General features: G+C 43.0%; 1 protein-coding gene across 1 annotated transcript in view; it reads right to left on the bottom strand.

Annotated features, from left to right (window-relative positions):
* Positions 1-207: 207 nt before the first annotated feature.
* Positions 208-14,876, bottom strand: part of LOC124110539 (polycomb group protein Psc-like) — a 34,441-nt gene continuing 19,772 nt past the window's right edge. The window contains exons 7-10 of the mRNA XM_046469920.2: positions 11,824-11,905; positions 10,998-11,096; positions 4,622-4,702; positions 208-2,114 (exon numbers count right to left, since the gene is read on the bottom strand). Of these exons, the coding sequence (XP_046325876.2) occupies positions 1,047-2,114; positions 4,622-4,702; positions 10,998-11,096; positions 11,824-11,905 (1,330 nt within the window). The 3' untranslated portion in view covers positions 208-1,046. The remainder of the gene's footprint in view (positions 2,115-4,621; positions 4,703-10,997; positions 11,097-11,823; positions 11,906-14,876) is intronic.

Below are 14,876 nucleotides of genomic sequence, written 5' to 3'. Positions count from 1 at the left end.
CAATGTTCCAGCTAAATGACGGCGGTCTGTAAATAATCAAGTCTGGACCAGACAATCCAGTGATTGACATCATGAGCATCGATCCACGCAATTGGGATACGATGACATGCATCAAGCAAGTCAGCGAGCCTGACCACCCGATCCCGTTAGTCGCCTCTTACACCGACTCTGTGTTTGCTCGAACACATTAACACTCACAAAAGCACATCATGTAATTTATTTTTATTTTCTATCACAATCTCCTAAGTAATCAAATACATTAATTTGTACACATCCAAACTAACAGCAGACATATCCCGTCGTTATTAGTCTGCTTGTGATCACAAATGAATAAAATCGTTAATAACCAATTGCTCCTTCCCCTACAACCAATCAAAATGTACGGGTAATTTGAAACTTCTCGTAAGCCAATGACGAATGATGAAGGAGTTTGAACCAATCACAATCGTCGGTAAAATCCAACCAAGGAGAGTAATCCAATATTCACGAATCTTGATGATCAACACAATGTGTCACAGCTTCTAATGCATTAGCTATAAATGCAAGTAAAATGGCAGTTGTCTTGCTCAGCACTAGGTGATGCGCTAAGTTCTACAGAATAACTTAAAACCAGTCTTAGACCGTAAATACAACGTATGTACACGTCACCTTCGGAGAGGAACACCTTCCCATCAGTGTCTTGAGTCTTAGGTAAGTAAATATATATATACATCCAGCATGTCACTTTTGGTAATCCACGAGAGCTCCCCGCAGTGTACATTATTAAAAGGCCAGATGGCAGTCTGGAGAATACATCAGTTTGCACAAGTAAAGATCCAGCACATGAACATCGCTTTGCACATTCCAAGTTTGGGCACAATTAATACACCGACATATATATGTATATATACATCCATAGAGAATATCATTCCATGTATATCTTTCACATCAAAGTATATTCAAGCCACCGGTTTTCGACACCAATACGTTGATTCCTTAAAATATATCCTTTCAGGGCAGGTCCAAACACAGTATTATCCAATCTTGGAAAGAATCTCACAAAACGTTTATGTCGCCACATTCATATCTGGTCTGGGGCTAAACCCTCCGTTCAGTTTCAAAGGTTGGTTTTTATCTTTCTTCACCAAATTCAAAGGTTCATCCCTCCTGGGGATTTTGAAAAGTCCAGATTCGTCAAGGGTCGCTTTACTCAGGTCGTAGGCACCGTGACCGTTTGTATAATGTCCGTTCATATTTGGCATTGATAATTTCTTTGGTTCGGCCTGTTTACGACCAACAGAGTGGGTCTTTCTGACCTCAGACGAGGCTTTGCCATTTTCGATGCTTTTCTTGGGTTCGATAGTCTGATGTTTCTTCGGTTCTGATGGCCGCTTTGTTTCCGACTGTTTCCTGTTGTCGTTTCTCACATCATTTAACATCTTCTTCATGTCTGTCGGCGGTTTCTTGAGCTCAATGGTGGTTTTCTTTGGTTCAATTCTTCGAAGTTCTGTCTGAGGTTTCTTGCCATCCGCTTGCTTCTTAACCTCATTAGCAAGTTTCTTAACTTCAGAAGGCTTTCTCACTTCCTGTAAAGGTTTTTTAACCTCCAAGGAAGTTTTCTTCGCTTCTTGAAGACTCTTTTTGGCATCATGGGCGCCCTTTTTAGCATCAGCAACAGTCTTTTTCATTTCTGGGCATGGTTTCTTGTTCTCCGTTTGCTTTTTGGTTTCAGACTCTTTGGTGGTTGACTGGGAAACAACTTTCACTATGTCAGCCTGACATTTAGACACTGTTGTTTTCAAAGAGTCTTTCTCTTTGGAATTGGTGGTAACCTTTCCCTTCGGTTCCATGTGGATTTTGAGACAGGGTGTGTCTTTAGCTTTAGGACAGAGTGTGTCATTTGATTTGGGACGTGTTATTTCTTTCCCTTTGCTTTCGGCAGTGTTTTTTTGTATTTGTATGGTTGGGATGTTTAACATTGTGGGGGTGTTCACAATTTCGTTGTCGTAGTTGTTTTTCTTGGCGGTTTTGGTGGGCACATCGCAGCAGGTTTCAGCTTCGTCAGACAAAGCTTGGTCGTGAAGTCTTTTCAGTTTACGCTCATATATGGTGTAGTATAATCTCAACGGGCCCCTCTGGAACAAACAAAAATTGATTAGCTTCCAGGGCGGAATAGATACTATGATTTTCGTTGGAGTCGAATATGACGATTAGGTGATGTGATGTGTGACCTGGTTAACTGTGTCATCATGGTAGGTGCTCGTGTTATCAACCACTGGTTTGCTTGATCAAGACTGGATATATTTCAGAAAAGAGAGGAGAGCACAAGTACCTACATACTGCAGTACCACCTCAATTTATGGTTACATAACTGGTCTATACAATTTTGCAATACAATTTCACATCGAGTTTCACAAGTCGAGGATGGAGAGGGTGATATTTTCTATCTTGATAGTTTCAATCCAAAATCACGTCATCAAAATCAATCACATCACAAATGCTGCCGAACTAGATCAAATATATGTTCTGAATATCGTTTCAAGTAAGAATTTAAACCACACCATAAAAAAAACGCAATGGCTTTTGCACAATGCAGCCTTAGACAATTCATCAAGAGTAAGTCATCACGGAATGATTACAGGAATCGAACACGATTCCCCAATACAATGGCCGTAACTATTCCGAATGAGACGGAAAATCAATAAGTGGATTCGGTAACAGAAGACGTTTTTCATTTCATGAAGAATAGACAATGAGCCTCGCGTAGTGTTCCCGGTGAAGGTTCGCAGGTAGGAAATGAGTGGAAGAAGCTACACGCCTACACGTGAGGACAATATGTGAAGGCAATACTTCCCTAACAACCCGAGCAAACAACATGCTGCTTCCTTGTCTGATGCTTTTCGGGATTATAATTGAGTTAGTATGGGTTTTCGCCCTTTTTAGCAATATTCCAGCAATATTCCAGCAATATCACGGCGGGGGACAGCAGAAATGGGCTTCACACATTGTACCCATGTCGGGAATCGAACCCGGGTCTTCGGCGTGACAAGCGAACGCTTCAACCACGAGATTACCCGACCGCCCCTTGGATTATGATTGAACTGAGTGATTATTATATATATTTCGAGAGTAAGGATAACTCGTATTTCAAAGTGGGATTTGTTCGCGACGAAAATGTAGTGTACGTATTTATTCCCTTATTTCGATATGAAGTGGAATAATGGTTGGTTGGTTTGTTGTTTTACGCCGCACTCAGCAATATTCAAGCTATATGATGGCGGTCTGTAAATAATCGGGTCTGGACCAGACAATCCAGTGACTGATACCATAAGCATCGAGCCACACAATTGGGATCGATGACACGCGTCAACCAAATCAACTAGCCTGACCACCCGATCCCGTTAGTCGCCTCTTACGACTAGCGTAGTCGCCTTTTACAGCAAGCAGGGGTTGCTGAAGACCTATTCTACCACGGATCTTCACGGGTCTGGAATAATGGAAAATGTGTTAACCGGGAAATGATAATGTTGGAGGCGAATGAAACAATTGTTCTTGATATGAGTGATGGAGATGTACCCATGTCGCATCGTAGAGTATAAAGGTACACATGAATATAGGAAGCTTGTATTGGTATACTTTCAGACGACTGTGAGGTGAAATTGGGTTTAACGTCGCGTCCAAGATTATTGCACTTATATAGCGACGTGCATGCACGTGTATGTGTGTGTGTGGCTGCTTGTACTAGTCCGGACTGATGCCGATTTATAGTGCTAGCTCACTGAGATACCATGCCGCAGTTTAACATGAATACCCCACTCAGACACAGTATACTGACTCCGAGCCGACCAGTCCTTGTTTTAGCCCCTTAATGCCGAGCGCCAGACAGGGTAACAACAAGTACAATCTTTTAACGTCTTTTTGTATGACGCGGCCCGGGATCGAACCCTGGACCTTCCGCTCTCCGGGCGGACGCTCTACCACAAGACCACGGAGGCGGTCTCAGACGACTGTGGAGCACGAGATGAGTGAGTGATGTTTTATGCCGCATGTAGCAATATTCCAGCAATAGCACCTCCCCAGTGAGGGGTATTCCATTCACGCTCCAATCCCTCTGGTGATATATCATGTCTTGTATCTACGTAGATATAGACACATTTCAGGTGTGAACAGTACGTTACGCGAAAGGAAACAAATATTGACACGATTAGTACCTCCTGACACGTAGAACTATATGAAATATGTTTCTCCGTCAGTTGGTGCCCACGGTAGTTTATTTTCACGATACCATTAATGCTAGTCAGATTATTTGAACATGATTAATAACGCATTAATTATTAAAACCTTTGTTACCTTATTGAAATATTCACATGACATTTACAATTCAGGAAATACCAGTGGCTCTTGACCTTTTTGTTAAAAAATATGAAGTGTCCGTGAGTGCGTCCTTATATACCACGTGACTTATATACTGCTCAAAAGAACATAAAGAACACCCGATAGTTTCATATATCTAACGTTTGTCTGTCACGGCCATTTCTTTTGAGTAGTATATACCAAGGACATATGGAAATATGGAAATATGGACATAAGGACATATATATGATATATACCAGGGTCATATGGGGCTATATGCTATACGTACCCTCCTCCACGTGTATATGTAGGCGATATCCATCAGGGTGTAATATTCCCGCAGGGCTTCGTCAGTGTGGAAAATGTCGATCTGAAACAAAAGCAAGCGTGATTAACACTGAAAACGACCAAGTCTGGCGTTGTTACACTTGCCGATGTCGCAGTTTTATAATGTACAGTGCAGGCTGGTCCAAGTCATGGTGAGTTTGTTTAGTAAACATGTTCCACGGCGGACCAGACCGCAGTTTCAACAAGCGAACGCGCGGGGCCACGAAACGACAACATGTTTACCAGTATAACAGAGGAGTGAGTGAGTGAGTGAGTGGCCACTGTGAACGACATTTCAGAACAATAGTGGAAAATGTCGTACACCTTAACCACGTGAAACCCAAGGAATATAATCTGGCGAATCGTAGAACTAACGACATACTGGCTATCCAAATGGAGCAATATACCATTCAAGGGATTCGTAACAAAATATTCAACTTGATATAAGTAAATATTTTCATCATCGGAATACCACGAGAGCTGCAAGCTGTGTATTCAAGTTACTAGTAAGGTCTAGAAAATGTAAAAGTTACAAATTGTTCCTCGTGATCTGTTTGCCAAACTCCAGACAGTGGAGACGAGCAACTCACATATTAATGATCGATATGCTCCATCGGGGCTGGATATCTTAACAGCACTGCCCTAATTACGCATTGGCATCATGAATCAATTCGGATCCGAAGTTGATAAGCTCGACCAGTCATCTGTAAACATGCCCTGGATTTATAAAACGCAATTTTTCACTGTCGGAGCGAGGTTCGTTAGTGTACCAGTAAATCTACCGACAGCGTGGCTCTAGATTCCGGGGCGTTAGCAAACCTGTCTCCTTGTAGATATCACAATGCCGCCAAATACAGCTACAGTAGAGTCGGGGCTGAGCTTGTCCAGACCAGCATTAAGCAGCCTGTCAAATGTTACACAGCGTATGGTCATACGTGAACCGTGCGTAGGAGGCTCCACCAGAACAACTTTAGAAACAAAACGTCTAACAGTTTTTTGTGTGTGTGTTTTTTTTATGATTAATAGAACACACGTATTGACTATAGATACTTATTCTGGACATATCTTCTTTTTTCTGTTATTTTTAAAAGGCAATTTATCGGGAATTAAAACTGTATGACGGTCAAGGACAGGCAAACCAGTGACTGAAAGCCATCTACGCAATCGGGACACGAAGAGACGCAATCAGCTGATTCTAAAAACCTAGCCACCCAATCCCCATTGTAGTCGCCTCCATGACAAACTTTCTGTCCAGGAAATCTCACAGTCGGCTCCACGACAAGCGTTCTAACCAGCAAATCTCACAGTCGCCTCCATGACAAGCTTTCTGTCCAGGAAATCTCACAGTTGGTTCCATGACAAGCTTTCTGTCCAGGAAATCTCACAGTCGCCTCCATGACAAAGCTTTCTGTCCAGGAAATCTCACAGTCGCCTCCATGACAAGCGTTCTAACCAGGAAATCTCACAGTCGGTTCCATGACAAGCGTTCTAACCAGGAAATCTCACAGTCGACTCCACGACAAGCGTTCTAACCAGGAAATCTCACAGTTGGTTCCATGACAAGCGTTCTAACAAGGAAATCTCACAGTCGGTTCCATGACTAGCGTTCTAACCAGGAAATCTCACAGTCGGTTCCATGACAAGCGTTCTAACAAGGAAATCTCACAGTCGGTTCCATGACAAGCGTTCTGTCCAGGAAATCTCACAGTCGCCTCCATCACAAGCGTTCTAACCAGGAAATCTCACAGTCGACTCCACGACAAGCATTCTAACCAGCAAATCTCACAGTCGACTCCACGACAAGCGTTCTAACCAGGAAATCTCACAGTTGGTTCCATGACAAGCGTTCTAACAAGGAAATATCACAGTCGCCTCCATGACAAGCGTTCTAACCAGGAAATATCACAGTCGGTTCCATGACAAGCGTTCTAACCAGGAAATATAACAGTCGGTTCCATGACAAGCGTTCTAACCAGGAAATATCACAGTCGGTTCCATGACAAGCGTTCTAACCAGGAAATCTCACAGTCGCCTCCACGACAAGCATTTTAACCAGGAAATCTCACAGTCGACTCCACGACAAGCGTTCTAACCAGGAACTCTCACAGTCGGTTCCATGACAAGCATTCTAACCAGGAAATCTCACAGTCGACTCCACGACAAGCGTTCTAACCAGGAAATCTCACAGTCGACTCCATGACAAGCTTTCTAACCAGGAAATTTCACAGTCGACTCCACGACAAGCGTTCTAACCAGGAAATCTCACAGTCGACTCCATGACAAGCTTTTAACCAGGAAATCTCACAGTCGACTCCACGACAAGCGTTCTAACCAGGAAATCTCACAGTCGACTCCACGACAAGCTTTCTAACCAGGAAATCTCACAGTCGACTCCACGACAAGCGTTCTAACCAGGAAATCTCACAGTCGACTCCACGACAAGCTTTCTAACCAGGAAATCTCACAGTCGACTCAACGACAAGCGTTCTAACCAGGAAATCTCACAGTCGACTCCACGACAAGCGTTCTAACTAGGAAATATCACAGTCGGTTCCATGACAAGCGTTCTAACCAGGAAATCTCACAGTCGGTTCCATGACAAGCGTTCTAACCAGGAAATCTCACAGTCGACTCCATGACAAGCGTTCTAACCAGGAAATCTCACAGTCGCCTCCATGACAAGCTTTCTAACCAGGAAATCTCACAGTGGCCTCCATGACAAGTGTTCTTACCAGGAAATCTCACATTCAGCTCCATAACAAGCGTTCTAACCAGGAAATCTCACAGTCGGTTCCATGACAAGCGTTCTAACCAGGAAATCTCACAGTCGGTTCCATGACAAGCGTTCTAACCAGGAAATCTCACAGTCGACTCCACGACAAGCGTTCTAACCAGGAAATCTCACAGTTGGTTCCATGACAAGCGTTCTAACAAGGAAATCTCACAGTCGGTTCCATGACAAGCGTTCTAACAAGGAAATCTCACAGTCGGTTCCATGACAAGCGTTCTGTCCAGGAAATCTCACAGTCGCCTCCATCACAAGCGTTCTAACCAGGAAATCTCACAGTCGACTCCACGACAAGCATTCTAACCAGCAAATCTCACAGTCGACTCCACGACAAGCGTTCTAACCAGGAAATCTCACAGTTGGTTCCATGACAAGCGTTCTAACAAGGAAATCTCACAGTCGCCTCCATGACAAGCGTTCTAACCAGGAAATATCACAGTCGGTTCCATGACAAGCGTTCTAACCAGGAAATATAACAGTCGGTTCCATGACAAGCGTTCTAACCAGGAAATATCACAGTCGGTTCCATGACAAGCGTTCTAACCAGGAAATCTCACAGTCGCCTCCACGACAAGCATTTTAACCAGGAAATCTCACAGTCGACTCCACGACAAGCGTTCTAACCAGGAAATCTCACAGTCGGTTCCATGACAAGCATTCTAACCAGGAAATCTCACAGTCGACTCCACGACAAGCGTTCTAACCAGGAAATCTCACAGTCGACTCCATGACAAGCTTTCTAACCAGGAAATATCACAGTCGACTCCACGACAAGCGTTCTAACCAGGAAATCTCACAGTCGACTCCATGACAAGCTTTCTAACCAGGAAATCTCACAGTCGACTCCACGACAAGCGTTCTAACCAGGAAATCTCACAGTCGACTCCACGACAAGCTTTCTCACCAGGAAATCTCACAGTCGACTCAACGACAAGCGTTCTAACCAGGAAATCTCACAGTCGACTCCACGACAAGCTTTCTAACCAGGAAATCTCACAGTCGACTCAACGACAAGCGTTCTAACCAGGAAATCTCACAGTCGACTCCACGACAAGCGTTCTAACCAGGAAATATCACAGTCGGTTCCATGACAAGCGTTCTAACCAGGAAATATCACAGTCGGTTCCATGACAAGCGTTCTAACCAGGAAATCTCACAGTCGACTCCATGACAAGCGTTCTAACCAGGAAATCTCACAGTCGCCTCCATGACAAGCTTTCTGTCCAGGAAATCTCACAGTGGTCTCCATGACAAGTGTTCTTACCAGGAAATCTCACATTCAGCTCCATAACAAGCGTTCTAACCAGGAAATCTCACAGTCGCCTCCACGACAAGCGTTCTAACCAGGAAATCTCACAGTCGACTCCACGACAAGCGTTCTAACCAGGAAATCTCACAGTCGACTCCATGACAAGCTTTCTAACCAGGAAATATCACAGTCGACTCCACGACAAGCGTTCTAACCAGGAAATCTCACAGTCGACTCCATGACAAGCTTTCTAACCAGGAAATCTCACAGTCGACTCCACGACAAGCGTTCTAACCAGGAAATCTCACAGTCGACTCCACGACAAGCTTTCTCACCAGGAAATCTCACAGTCGACTCAACGACAAGCGTTCTAACCAGGAAATCTCACAGTCGACTCCACGACAAGCTTTCTAACCAGGAAATCTCACAGTCGACTCAACGACAAGCGTTCTAACCAGGAAATCTCACAGTCGACTCCACGACAAGCGTTCTAACCAGGAAATATCACAGTCGGTTCCATGACAAGCGTTCTAACCAGGAAATATCACAGTCGGTTCCATGACAAGCGTTCTAACCAGGAAATCTCACAGTCGACTCCATGACAAGCGTTCTAACCAGGAAATCTCACAGTCGCCTCCATGACAAGCTTTCTGTCCAGGAAATCTCACAGTGGTCTCCATGACAAGTGTTCTTACCAGGAAATCTCACATTCAGCTCCATAACAAGCGTTCTAACCAGGAAATCTCACAGTCGCCTCCACGACAAGCGTTCTAACCAGGAAATCTCACAGTCGACTCCACGACAAGCGTTCTAACCAGGAAATCTCACAGTCGACTCCACGACAAGCGTTCTAACCAGGAAATCTCACAGTCGACTCCACGACAAGCGTTCTAACCAGGAAATCTCACAGTCGACTCCACGACAAGCGTTCTAACCAGGGACTACCACAGTATCTAAATTTCGGGTTAAAGCTTATATAGTAGAGCGGTCTGATTAAGTTGGCAAAAACAAACTTATAAAAAATATCCAGATAAATACAAATGTTTATTACTTTCAAATGAAAAAGTGTTAAATTTCATCCCATATGAAGTAACATATAAACTTTCAAAATATTTTACGTCAGGGTAATACCTAGAGTGCAATAGGATTGAATTGAAAGTTGTGGCGTTTGTTGACCCATGGATAATGGTATAAATGCTCCCAAAAGAATATAACAGTGAAATAGGGTACACACCAATATTATCCTTCATTCGGAGAAATTTCGCCAGGGATGCTACAAAAAGCGCGCATATGTCACTGTGACGTCATAAAGTTATATCAATAGTTAACGAGAGAGTTTGGTTAAAAAGCTGCTTTGAACAGTATTCCAGTTACATCACTTAACGGAAGCCTGAAGTGATGCAGGTCTCAGACGTTTACCACTTTGGTGAAATCCACGAGCACGGGTAGGGTGCTGACAAACCTAGGAACCATACTTCCGCCGTAAAGATGTTTAGATTCCAAAAGAAACGATGCATATAAATCGAACGAAATACAAAACTTAGTTTTCGGGGGAATTCTGTGAGCATGTCTGTGAAAGGACGACATGAGTGTGGAATTGACGCTGAAAGAAGTGTTTCACCAGTGCGATACGTCAGTGCACCTCTTTTAACAAATATTGTTAGAATTATTTATAATTCTCCTGTTTTTAGAAATCAAAACGGTTCAGACAAACGGCTATTTCAATTTACCTTAAACATATCAACTGTCATAAGTAATATTAATATTTAACGTCTACACAAAGATTGACACATCAATAAAATAATTATTTTGTCTTTTGATAATTATAGTGGGTTTAGGACAACGAGAATATTGTAATTGTATCCGTGGTTCACAATGTATGCTTGATTAGCTTCATGTATGCTTGATTAGCGTCATGTAAACTTATTCGTACCAATTTCGGAAAACACCCGTGAAGATCCAGGTTAGACTATGACTCTAGCAACCCATGCTTGTCGTAAGAGGTGACTAACGGGATCGGGTGGTCAGGCTCGCTGACTTGGTTGATGCATGTCATCGTATTACAATTGCGTAGATCGATGCTCATGATGTCAATCACTCTATTGTCTGGTCCAGACTCTATTATTTACATACAGCCGTCATATACCTGGAATATTGCTGAGTGCGGCGTTAAACAAACAAACATTTCGCAAAAGTACGTCGGTTAATAGAAAAATAAATAGAAAACCTTTGTAATAAAATCATAAATACACTTTCGCATATTTCATGATGAAATTCGAATGACAACTGTATTTGTTGTACCTGGTAATTCAGTGGCAAGTCGTATTTAAGTCGGATGAATTTCTTCAGATGTGAGACTGTAACGGCGGCTGGGCACTGGAGATACCGTACGTCCCGATTCTGTAAAGAAAAATAATATTTGACAATTCATATTTGTGTGTGCATGAAACGTACCACAGAATTGAGTAGAGAGCTACATAACATGTCATTATGTACGGTAACATCTCCCCGGGTAGTAGTTTGTTAAGTAGTTCGCTAAAGATGCATAATAACGATTAGCCTGCCAATATAGAAATTGTTGCAATCTAACAATGAACGACAGTTTTAAACTTTTAGCAATTTTCCAGAAACATCACTGCAGAGTACACCAAAATGGGGTCAAAGCATCGTATCGATGTGGGAATCGAACCCGGGCCTTCAACATGACGAGCGAACGCTTTAACCACTAGGCTACCCCACTGCCCGAAGGCAAATAAAACTGCAGATACGCAGTTTCCATGCAGCGTCTGGTATGACCTATTTCATATAAAATTAACAACATTCTACACAATACCATCCTCAAAACAAAATACTTCAGAATAGAAGGAATATTTACAAGGGAAAAGTTTCAACAATTTTGGAAAATACATAAAGGCGAGTTGGTTTTTAAGCCGTTTTAGCTTCTCCACAGCAATATCAAAGCGAGAACACCGCGAATTAGCTTCCCAAATTAAACCCATGTGCATAACGAACACGATCGTGAACGCCGTCCCTAAGTGACCATGAAAGATTGCAGTTTGATTAAGTTCCTAGAAGGCCACGTTTTCCTTCGTTCTTTGCTAAAGCCCTTCTGTCTTCGCGTTCTTACCTCTCCGTTCTTGGGACTGGAGATTCCTTTCTTCAGATTTTCTTGTCGCATTCTCCGCAGAACCTCGGGATCAGGGATTCCTCTACAATGCACAAATTGTATCAAATATTAGCAGGGGACATTTTTCAGTTGTAAGACTGTGTAGTCAGAAATATTGTGCAACTGGAGCCTTAAAAGAGTAAAGCGCGGGTCATGAAGTTGACTTTGCGTTGTGCTTGTTAAAAGAAATGGTTATTCGATGGTGATGTATTTGACACGGGTACCATAGTTGTGTTATGGACCTTTGGTTTGGAGTGTTTCGGCGACTGATTTCAGCCTTGTAACGTTTTGATCATGCTTGTAATATGTTGGTCAAATCCATTTTTTAAGTATATACACTTTCTTTCGCCCCGCAGTTTATGTTGTCGTTACTGTGCTGAATGGGGACCGTGTGAAGGTTTGTTTGTTTGTTTATTTATTTGTTTGTTGTTTAACGCCGCACTCTGCAATATATTTACGAGTCTGGACCAGACAATCCAGTGACTGACATCATGAGCATCGATCTATGCAACTGGGGTACGATGACATGCATCACCAAGTCAGCGAGCCTGACCACCCAATCCTGTTAGTCGCCTCTTGAACAAAATGGGGACCAAATAAGATTTACCGGACGCGAAATCATTCATCCTGTACGCATTAAAAAATTAACATCGGTCGCAAAAAAAATAGGCAAAAATGCTGCTATTTGATTACCTAGCACCACTTAATTTTTTTTATTAAATTATTATTAGATTTGTTTCATTTCGGTTTAATTACATATCTGTTTTTAACTAACAGTCTCTGGGCATGTGCACGTCACTTGTGGTAGAATTGTATGAATGAAGAAATTGTTTGTATAATTTAAGGGTCACACATGAAAATACATATACATCCTAAAAATATGTTTATATTTTTTATGCAAGGCAAAAATAGGCCTAGGAGACAGTATACACTAAAACTTTACATTACAGTATTACATAGCTTCTATTTTTTAACATTATTATAAAATATGCAGTAAGTAAAAAGAATAGAAAAACTTTACTTGGATAAACAACGTTTAAAAAGCGTTTTGGCATTTTGCATTAACATAATAATGTTTGCATCTTGTGTAATATTGGCAAAAGCAGGATTATTAAATATACTGAGTAATTCAATCAGGTGAATATCATTATGAAATGAATATGGTAGGAAAAATGCTTTTCATCTTCGACACGATTAGTACAGAATTTACACAATCTTTCTATTGGAGAAGTAGGAGGAAAAGTAGGGGGAGAAGTAGGGGGATAACTGTGTCTGTCCGCTTCTAGTTCTAGTTTATGAGAACCACACCAAAGAGAAGCTAAAATACTACACTGGTACAGAGTGCTGTATTCGATATTAGCAACTGGGGACTATCTTAACCATATAGACAGTGCGTCACTTGGACCCCCAAAATAACTACTCGAGGTACATTACTGCCAAATATGTCCCCCATTCCTACGAGGTTGTATTCCCTCCTACAATATTCCAGGAATGACGGGGGGGTCGTCTCAACCAGGAGCACGTTTGTGCAGTACGAGTTGATTGTTTGTGAGTATCTTTGTTTCAGCATCGTATCAGCTTGTTGGGGTTCCTGGGTTTATCTGGGAGCAATTCCCGGAGGAATCCAGGCCAATGCCGTTTAGACGGTTCGGTGTAACTATTAAATCAAGGTTCTGGCCGGTTCATGAATAAATTACCTGCTGCACTAGTTGCGAAAGAAAGAAAGCTCATTGACAGCCGAAAAGATTGGAACAGATGATGGAGGGTTAATAACAGCTATGCCGGTCAGTCGGGAGAGAGAGAGAGGGGGGGGGGGGGGGGGGGGGAGAGAGAGACACAAGATGGCGAGAGAAAGAGGGGGAACAGAGAGAGGGGATAGAGAGAGAAAAGAGAGAGGGGATAGAGAGAGAGCGGGCAGGGGACGGAGAGAGAGGGGAGGGAGGGAGGGATGGAAAAGAGAGGGGATAGAGAGAGCGGGAAGGGAGGGAGAGAGAGCGGGAGGGGACGGAGAGAGAGGGGAGGGAGGGAGGGAGAGAGAGGGAAAAGAGAGAGCAGGAGGGGAGGGAGAGAGAGAGTGGGGAGGGAGAGATAGAGAGAGAGACAGGGAATAGCGAGAGAGGGGGATAGCAAGAGAGAGAGAGCGGGCGGGGAGGGAGTGAGAGGGAGAGAGAGAGAGAGTGGGGAGGGAGAGATAGAGAGTTCATGTGATGGAGTTGACAGTGACGCAAGGCCATACAGCCTAGCAAATGATGGATTCGAACTCATGACAGGCGGGTGCATCTGACGTTAAGTTATTCCACATACACTGGCACAAAATCTATTCATAATACTACAGCATTTAACAATCTGATAAAATTTCGCAACCTTCAACAAATCACTTCTCTAATTGGGAATTTCCTTGTGTTAATCGCAAATGTTTCTAGCAAACTATTTAATCATGTATTTTGTCTTTGACAAGTGAATGACGTGGGGACGCAGAAGCTAATGCTGTAATTGGCCGTTTCCTACCGAGGAACCGGAAGCTCTCCTAGCGCTGGCTGTATCGGTAGATCGCCGGTAGACCCCGACCACGTATTGCTACCAAGCCATGTGTTACATCATCACTTAATCTGGTAGTTAATTGGTGTTTTTGACGGACACGAACTCCAAATGAAAAATACAGGAACGAACGATAAATGCGTATCATGAGGTCGGGTAATCAATTAAGAGAATTCACCAGGTTGTGTACAAAACGCTGAGAGTGAGCGAGTGCGTGTTTACGCCGTTCTTTGGTATTTTCCAGCAACATGGAAGAGGACACCCGATACGGCTTCACACATTGTACCCATGTAGAGACTCGAACCCAGGCCTCCGGCGTGACAAACGAACACTTTAACCACTAGGCTACCCCACGCCCGATTGATATGAATGAGAAAGAAATTTCAGCATTGTTTCTGCATGACGATTGTTGACAAGAACGATACTGTGGAGCTAGCAAACTGACCAAGCAGGTTGACCAACACACGTGTGATATA

Source organism: Haliotis rufescens, unplaced genomic scaffold (assembly GCF_023055435.1).
Source record: "Haliotis rufescens isolate VD_foot unplaced genomic scaffold, xgHalRufe1.0.p SCAF_148, whole genome shotgun sequence".
NCBI classification, from domain to species: Eukaryota; Metazoa; Mollusca; class Gastropoda; order Lepetellida; family Haliotidae; genus Haliotis; species Haliotis rufescens.
This window is presented reverse-complemented; position numbering and strand designations above follow the sequence as displayed.